Source organism: Nilaparvata lugens, chromosome 4 (assembly GCF_014356525.2).
Source record: "Nilaparvata lugens isolate BPH chromosome 4, ASM1435652v1, whole genome shotgun sequence".
In the NCBI taxonomy this organism is placed as follows: Eukaryota; Metazoa; Arthropoda; class Insecta; order Hemiptera; family Delphacidae; genus Nilaparvata; species Nilaparvata lugens.
In genome coordinates, this window is record NC_052507.1 from 45,904,009 (window position 1) to 45,913,164 (window position 9,156).

Sequence of the window (9,156 nt, forward strand, 5' to 3'; positions counted from 1 at the left end):
GCAGAGGCGGACCTGAGATCCATTAAAAAATGGCTGGACCAGAATACCCTGTCACTCAACGTATCAAAGACAAAATACATGCCTGTTAGTCTTACTAGTCAATCCGATTTTGATCTGGATCCCTTGCACATACATAATTGTGGAAATGGCATCGTTGGTTGCCATGATTGTGATACAATAGAAAGGGTCTCTAATTACAAGTATTTAGGGGTAATTTTTGATTCACGTGTGAAGTGGTCAGATCATATACATTTTTTAATATTGAAATTGAGGAAATATATATATGCATTCAGGTGTCTTAGTGATATTTTGAATATTAATGAAATCAGGCAAATGTACCATGCTTTTGTCCAATCTCTGTTGTCTTATGGTATACTGGCCTGGGGTGCTGCCTACCGTCTGCATATTAACAGATTGGAGATTCTTCAAAAATCAATTCTTAAAGCAGGATTAAAACATCACTGATCACAGGATTGTTTAACATCACTGATGAAGACGCAGGCTTGCTGATTGGTAGAATTGGCGGTGCACGCGTCTAGTTCTACCTGAATGGACATGTCCATGGGGAAGTTAACCTTTACATTTGCTGTATCGGCCTGGCAGGTTATTCAAACTATATTGATTGATTGATGAATTCTAATCCCTTGTACTAAACTATTTTGCATTCCAAGACTGTGAGTTTGTCCTTACCACTTCTCGGTTGTGTACGATTCTCCACCCCCCTTCTTGCATGTGGAGCATAACTTTTTGATAATATTTAACTCTCAAAGTACCTAATTACTGAACATCCTATATTATAATATTTTTGTACTAATTACCCGAGCTTACGCACAGGCCTATGTTGCCTATGTAAGCTCTTACATCCATCTGTAGGCTACAGGGAAATATATATATGTGTAATAATTATTATTAATAAAGTTTGTAGTAAATTAATTAGTGTAATTGAATTCTGTAGAAATTAGCAAATTATTTTTGTGAAAAATCTGTAGTTTTTGATTCACATTGATTATGATGAAATGTATTTATAAGTGATTACAATTTACCGTATGTTATGTAAATTTGTATCAGATGGATGAATAAACTTGATTTGATTTGATTTTTCATTTTGATATATACCGGTACAAATCGAAAAACTTTCCTACAGTTACCATTGAATATGAAAAGTGGGTAATTATGGGTGAAATTCCCTGAAATGCATCAAATGTTTTTCTGTGTAATTTTATTATTAATAAATAAAATTGAATAATGTAGTAGTGTTTGAATGAAGGAGGCTGTCACTGATGTGGTGGCTGTCCTCGAACTCGGTGTCCTTTATATTATTATAACGTGCACCACAGTCTGTGTTACCAACTTAATTTTTATTTAGCTGCACTGGTGCTCCATATAACCTACTAACTATTTTGCGTTGCCATGTTGCAAATCTGGAGTGCAGGAAAAAATGTCCTGCACTAGAGCGGAAAAGTGATTCTTTGCGTTCTGTAATCAGTGCAGCAATGGCCACTTTTCAACGTAACTGTAGGAAAAGTTTATTTTTAGCCTTTGCACAGCCTTAAGACGTAGACTGCAACATAGTATTAGGCCGACTTAACTTGCTAAGTAATTAGAACTACAATTTCTACAAGTTTGTTTAACACACCTGTTTAATTAAGTAGAACTTGTCTGACCTTCTTCTTCTTCTTCGCCAAAACAAGACTGATTTTCAGTGCTAGGATGGATGTGTCTGACTTTGACGGTGGTGTATACTGACATCGCCCCATGACAGAGTACTACAACTGTTGGAGGGGGATTTCTGAATTAGCGGGGAAGGCCTGTCGATGTTACTGATCTCTCGTAGCAAATTGAAGAACTAACCGTTAGTCACCCACTTTACCCCCCCTCCACACTGCTGGTCCCCATTTAGCGAAACATTAGATGCGTCCTCTGCTTGCTTCTCTGTGTCCTCTCATAACCTGGCAGGTTTGCGCTAATATCGTTGTCGTGTAGACCGGGCATAAGGCTTCAACAGCTGCTTCGGCCATGGCCATGATGATTACTTTCGTTTCCTTTGAATCCCAATGCCAGTTCAGCGCCAATGGTTTTCATGCTCTTTCTACTGACAGAACTGCTCTATTTGCAATATTTGCATCAATATTGCACTCCGTTGCTAATATGTAACAATTTCGGGGCACCGAGCTTTGCTCGTATTTATTTATTGGCTTTTGATAAACCAAACACAATTCTTTAAAATGATTGGGAAAGTAATAACAGGCACAGTCCAAAACTGTTTCCCAAATTTTGATTTATACACTATAAATAGTCCAGAAAGTAGGTTATGTTCCATACACTTGAATTCAGGTTCAATTATCTGTTCAAACATTTGAAAACAAAAAATATAATTCAGATTATATACAAAACAAATTGAATAACAAAATAACACTCACTAATCACGTGAAATTGTCAAATAATTATCAACTTTCAAAATTATTATATACCTACTCTAGTTTAGGAGGATTATCATGATGTCATGTCAACAAATCAGATTATGTTGATTAAATTTTCTAGCTAGATAAAATTTCTCGCTGATTGATTATGATTACACAGCTGGAAATAATTCTGTCTCTCTCCCACACAGGCACACGCATCTTCTGTTATCGAGAGACGACGAAATTATCATCTGTTTTCCAAGGATAAATTATCCTTTTAATGTCGTTCAGCGAGTTTTCCAAAGAATGAGACCTAGTGCAATCGAATCTTTATATTATAAACCTACTATGTTCCAAATTTCGTGAAAATCGTTAGAGCCGTTTTTGAGATCCGTAAAACATAAATAACCAGATATATAAATACAGAAATTGCTTTCTTAATATAATAGGATTACGTCGTGATTACATATACCCAGTAGTCCAGTGAGAAATGAGAATATATTTCCTTATGTTTTCTTATAAATTCATAGGGTACTCACTCGGACAAGAAATAATCCAATAAGAACTCATATAGAAATTATGCTTTTACTGTGCTAGTCACTTTCACTAATACTGACATTTATGGGAATCCAGCTTCAGACACAGTTTTTATATGAAACCTGAGTCTTTGTTGATATTCGTAATCGTAAAGTCTTCTAAACAAGCACATTTTACAAATCATGTTGCATATTTTCCAAAGAATTGAAAACAATTTAGTCAAAAACACTATAAGTTAATTGGACCGCCCAATAACGATAGCTAATTGCAGGTCTGTTAATCATGCGTGAACAAGCTTTTTGTTTGATAGCAGCTCTAACATTAAATAAACTAGGTACGAACTGGAAAACTACAAATTATATTGATTTTAAAATAAAATAACATCAAATAGAGCGGCAAATAAAGATTAAACAAAAAAGAATCGAAGACTCAAAAGCCAAAGCTCAAATAGCTGTTTTTCACTTGAAGCATTTCGCCAAACACAAAAAGCTTTTACAAGCATTTTTGGCAGACCTGCAATAAGGTTAGTGGCAGGCCCAAGCAACTAAGATAAAAAGCTAAGATAAGATCAGATATAAATTATATATAAATTTTAAATTAGATATAATTACCATATATAAATTTTTTTTCCTCCTACAGAAAATATGTAACATTACTGTAACTTAATTATAATGTTGAAGACGTTACAACTGTCATGATTGCAAATGGAGTTACAAGAATTAATCAAACCGCTCTATAATAAAAAATATATAAAATTCAGTGAGACTTTCATCAAAGCCCAATTGAAATATTATTTATTTGAGTTCATCATTCAAGAAATATTTTCAAAGCTTTATATCCTTCATTGTTGGTTTCAAGGAGCTTGACATCTTTGCAACGAACTACCTATTTTTTGGTACACACCAAACACCTATAGCAATAAAAGTCTGGATGTCAAAATATTGGTAAAAATATCATATATTATGCACTGTTATTCAACGGCAGGATCAATTTAATACCCTTTAATAAATTAATTTGTTGTTGGCTGTTTCAGGCCTAGGCACGGATATGGAGACAGGAGAATGGTATTGACATCTAATTGTTTTACAAGAGTATAATGTAGGCTACAGTACCGAACTCATAGTACCGTACCGCACTCGTAGTACTTTAATAAAATTTCACAATTTTTGTAATGTATGAATAAGAATTCCACAGACTTATATATTATTACATGGTTCATCGTACTACCATCTACTTCTACTGCCGCATCCACACTATCGCCCAATGCGTACAAGTAATGCGTACAATGCGTAGACGATCGCGATAGTGTGAATGGGTGGTTTGCCAGCGTTTGCTATAATTGGCCTTTGCTTGCTATCGCTCCGTTTTTTGTCGAAGGCTACCCAAGCGAAGGCGAGTGGCCAGTCAAGCATCCACAAATGGTCACATTGCACATTGCAGTGAGGATGGCAAGACTAACGTGGCCAAACTTACCAGAATAGCCAGCGACTGAGCGATAGTGTGGACTAGGCATAACATGAGGAAACATTTCAAATAAATTACAAGAGTTCAAAATATTTATGAAAACTGACGTCTAGGCTCATGGTGTTAGTTGAATGTTAGTCTGTTGAATGTTTGTTGAAAGTTGTATGTTATTCTTATAAGAATAAGCCATACGCTTATGTATCAATGTCGCAAAATCATTACCATGAATGAGATCAATGAGTTTAATAAGAAATCTTATATTATTAAAAACACATTTATTCATGTTTTGAAGATTTGTAGAAAATAATACAGTACTATAAAATTAGCAATGAACAAGAATTATTTCGAATTACTAATTATTAGGCCTATAATTATCATTTGCTCTTCAAATGATATCATCTAGTGTTTTATTAATGTGTTCGTACCCAACTCGTAAAAGATATTCAAAGTTACTGTCTTCACGAAGCTCACCAATTTCTTCAGAGCTGAGAATTTCTTCGATTGTTGGCATCCAATCAAGATTGCCATCAAGTGTTATACAAATGTCGGCGAGCTTGAAAAACAAAAGTTCCTGAATAGCAGTGATAGGGGTATTGGCATCCAAATCTGTCCATGAATCCCTAGTGATAGCTTTACACCAGATTTCGTTTTTCAATTCCATCCTTAGTATTTCATCGTCGATATAGAGCAGTAGGTCTAGTGCTTTCTTGAAATCAAGTTCCGAGTTGGATGGATTCTCTTCGCAGATGTAGAACTTGATCAGTTCCGGCGGAGAGAAGACTCTGACATTGTCAAAGTTGTATCCGTAAGCTGTAAGCACTGACTCGGGCAATCCTTCCTGGTGGGAGATGAGATTCAAGCTAGAGTTGACGTCTTCCAGGGTGTCATCATCACCGCCGGCTGCTAGTAGAGCTAGTTTACCCAATGAGATCATCGACTTCTTCCGCGCCAGCAGTTCTACTTCAGAATTTGCCAAGTCAAGCAGAGTGTGAGCAGCTGTTTTGTAATCGTCACTGAAAACCGCATGCAGCCATGACAACGATGGATGAGTGCTAAGTCTATCGGCAAGTATTCGTTGTTTTAAACATTGTTCAACTAAATCTCGCTGTTTTCCTTCTCTCATGTACCAGTTGAAAAGAAACTGTGAAAAATCCAGTTTACTAAACTTGGCCGAGTACTGATTTAGTCTCTCTTTATTACCTATCTTGTCACACAGCTCTACAAGAATCTGAAAGTCACAATATTTCTCAGCGAGTATTGCAGCTCTTTCGAATTCGTCATGATCTAGGAACGGTTTTATGAGATTGTAACGATCAACTTCATACTTATGAATATCTGAGTTGAATTTCTCCGAATCTTCGCGGATGCTCTCAAGGTAACATTTGCGGCCGTCCAAGATAACATCAGCCAAGTTGACTAGCTGGTCTAACAGTTCAGTGTGCATGTTGATGTCTCCCGTAGCACGGACGCCGTTTTCCAATGTCAACTTTTGTTGAGTGATTAGGAAATCGTAGAGACCGTCAGGACCGGCAGAAGCAGTCCACGGCAGATACTCGTTGAAATTCTGAACTGATTGACGGTCGCCAAAAATACTAGACTTCTGCTGTCGGTATTGGATAACAGCTTGTACCGCTTCCAGCAGCACACTGTTGGCAGACAAGATCTGCTGGGCAACATGTTGCGGATTTTGAGACTTGTTAACCAAATCGTCGCACCACCTACATATCTGCTGCAAAGCCTCGTGAACGAAACTCACTTTCCTGAAGAAAATATCCTGATTATTCAGAGCACCAATCGGTTTCATAGAGTGCTTCTTCAACACCTCCTCAATAGCCAAATCAATTTGTGAGGGAAATTTGCTTTGTAATTTGCGTAACACAATTGACGCGATTATCTTTTCAGCATGCTCTGCTAGCATGTAAGTTGTCGCCATTGTCCTGCCTCTACACTTTATTCCACCAAGCTGGTTCCACAGGTTTATATCTTTTAGGAAATCTATGAAATATTCCAAAGCTTTCTGCTTTTCCTCCAACTGGTTTAATATCTGGAGAGAGGTTATGTTAGAGTTGATGTTCAAGGTGGAAGTCGTAGTTTTGGTGTCAGCCCAACGTGGATCTTTGAACGGAATGTCATCAATGATTCCTTCGCTGACTTGAACGATTGTTAGATCAAAAGTGGCGTCAATTTTCAGTGTTGGGCCAGCATCAGGTGGAAAGTGTTCGTGCATCAGTGCTTTGCTGTGAGCAACCTTTTTACTTATGTACAATAGAAGAGCAGCCTTCACCAACTCACAGCTGTCTTTTCGATCACTGGTTGTGGAATTCAAAAGTTCTTCAATTTCGTTGTCGGAGTGAACAGTTTCGGAGACAGCCGTGCAGTCCATGGCAACACTTACGTTGAAATCGTCGGAGGAGTCGAGCGAAATGAAGCCATGCTGGCAGGTGAAGAACACTGGCACCGACTTGCATGAAGTGCCGCCCAGGATGCGAGCACCGTTCAGTTCTATCGGCTCCAATTCCTCGCCGCCTGACGGAGACGCTGAAATAATAACAATTCATTTCATTATATTATAATTCGAATGGAATAAGGTCATGATTAATAATACATCTATTGTACGTAGCACTTGTCCATAGAATAAAAATCCCATTAGTAGGAGATCAATTAGAATCTAGAATAAAAATCCCATTAATAAGAGATCAATTAGAATCAAAGTTTTATTGGGGCACAAACAATCCAAAATGTTATTAAATTATTGAATAAGTCATAGTTATTAAACAGTAATGTATAAGCAATTATCAAGTAAATTTGAAATGAGTAACTATGAACATAACATAAAAGAAAAATACTGTTAATACTTTATAGTAATTTCAGCACTGAGTTCTAATAACATCTCTAAATCAATGCATTTCAAGGACAAGAGTAGCAAGATCGTAATAAAAAACAACAGTGAATTGTATTCAAATTCTGAATTAATGCCTTTGTATTATTTTGTAACAAATTTCTATTTCAAGTAAATGACATTTTAGAGCCCCATTAGACCTGCATATTTTTTGATAAGGTTTTCAATTGTGGTATCAGCTCGCTTGATATGCGATCGCACATATCTGTGTCCTGTTTTCAATCAAATATGTGCATCTTGTAAAAATTGGAGAATTTTATGTTGTTTCTTTGAATTTGAGCGTTCCTTTGAATGATTAAGTTGATTTTCTTCAAACCAAACATTGAATACCAATTATAAATTAAATACATTTATATGAATTACGATTGTTTCGAAGGAAATCAGTGAAAGGCATCAAGTTTATTTTTTACAAGGCTTTTCTTACATAATTATATACATAGATTTACATTACACAATCTGTAGTTGACAACTCTACGACTTCAAGGAAAACGATAGGAATGCATCAGATTATTTTTTACATGCGAAGTTTAGGGCAATAGCCTGTTTTTCTTTTCCGATCATTGTATTGTTTGTGCTAACTTAAGAAATAAATAAATATACTATGCCTCTAATATGTCTACTGTACACACTAAAATGAACGCAGACATTATTTTATTAGTTGATTCAACTAAAATCCTAAAGTTTGGTAACTCAATAAATAACAACGTTCACAATTTACTGAATATTAAAAAGACTGGATTTTTCACGACTATGATTATAAACGAGACAGCATAGACATCATTTAGAGTTCTAAATGTCATTGATCAAATGTAGATGTCATTGACATCTACCGCAATACAATTTCAATTTACTGAAAACTTCAACAATGACAGAGCTTGAATCTGTTTTCAAGAGACAATACAATTTATGAACCTTGGTTGAAGCTATTGAATGGAAAAGCTAAGAGCCAAACTCACAATGAACAACGACGATGTATCGCTGGTTGTAGATGAAAATTGTGCTTCCAATGAGAACAAACTGGAGAGACCTCTCTTCGGAGGAGCTGCTACTCAGAGACTGGCAGATTTCCGGCGACTTCAACACGTAAAACCAGGATGTTTCGGTAGGAGGAGTCAACCCTTCAGCACTAAGACTCGCTGAAACATAATTAATCTTACTTTGATATTTTATCATGAAATTTGGAAAGTGATTCTAGTGAAACTTGAGATAACCATTTTGAGCTTGAAAAGTTGAAGTGTCAAGACATAAACTTGAAAAAATAAGTAAAATTCGTCTACGAAAGAATATTAAGCTTTCAATTGGTTTTACATGGGTAATTATCAACAAATCACAGTCTAAAGCAAAAGATAATTTCTCTTTTATGTGTGAAATAATGGAAATGGAATTGTAGAGAGCATGATAAAATGCGAATAAATCATACATGGTGTTTGTAATATTTTTTTATAAGGATCGTACAAAATGTTGACAATCGAAGTAAGAAAGAAAGATTTGGAAGTGTTGAAATTGAAATGTTGTTTTTTAGAAACTAGATATCAATCTATCTTCGAAGATATTTGAGAGATATGAATATACATATAAAATATTTTTTCAATTATATAAATTTTCTTTACAATAAAAATAATATTATTTATTGTATAGAAGAATAATATTTCTTAGTAAGAGATCGTATATATGTTAACAATCGAAGTAAGAAAGAAAGATTTGGAAGTGTTGATATTAAAATGTTTTTAGAAACTGGATATCAATCTATCTTTGAAGATATTTGAGAGATATTATGCAATCTCATAACAAAGTAATATAGTTTGAAATTGCCTTTTCTATAACTTTCATCAATACAATTTTAAAAGTAGGTGT

The 9,156-nt window shown here is 35.4% G+C and overlaps 1 protein-coding gene across 1 annotated transcript; it reads right to left on the bottom strand.

The window, feature by feature from the left end:
* Positions 1-4,631: 4,631 nt before the first annotated feature.
* Positions 4,632-8,491, bottom strand: LOC120351203 (nuclear pore complex protein Nup133-like). The gene is made up of 2 exons (XM_039427541.1): positions 8,259-8,491; positions 4,632-6,941 (listed from the first exon to the last, which is right to left on the bottom strand). Exons 1-2 carry the CDS (start codon positions 8,473-8,475, stop codon positions 4,789-4,791), a joined length of 2,370 nt encoding a protein of 789 aa, XP_039283475.1. The 5' UTR covers positions 8,476-8,491; the 3' UTR covers positions 4,632-4,788.
* Between the last annotated feature and the right edge of the window lie 665 nt (positions 8,492-9,156).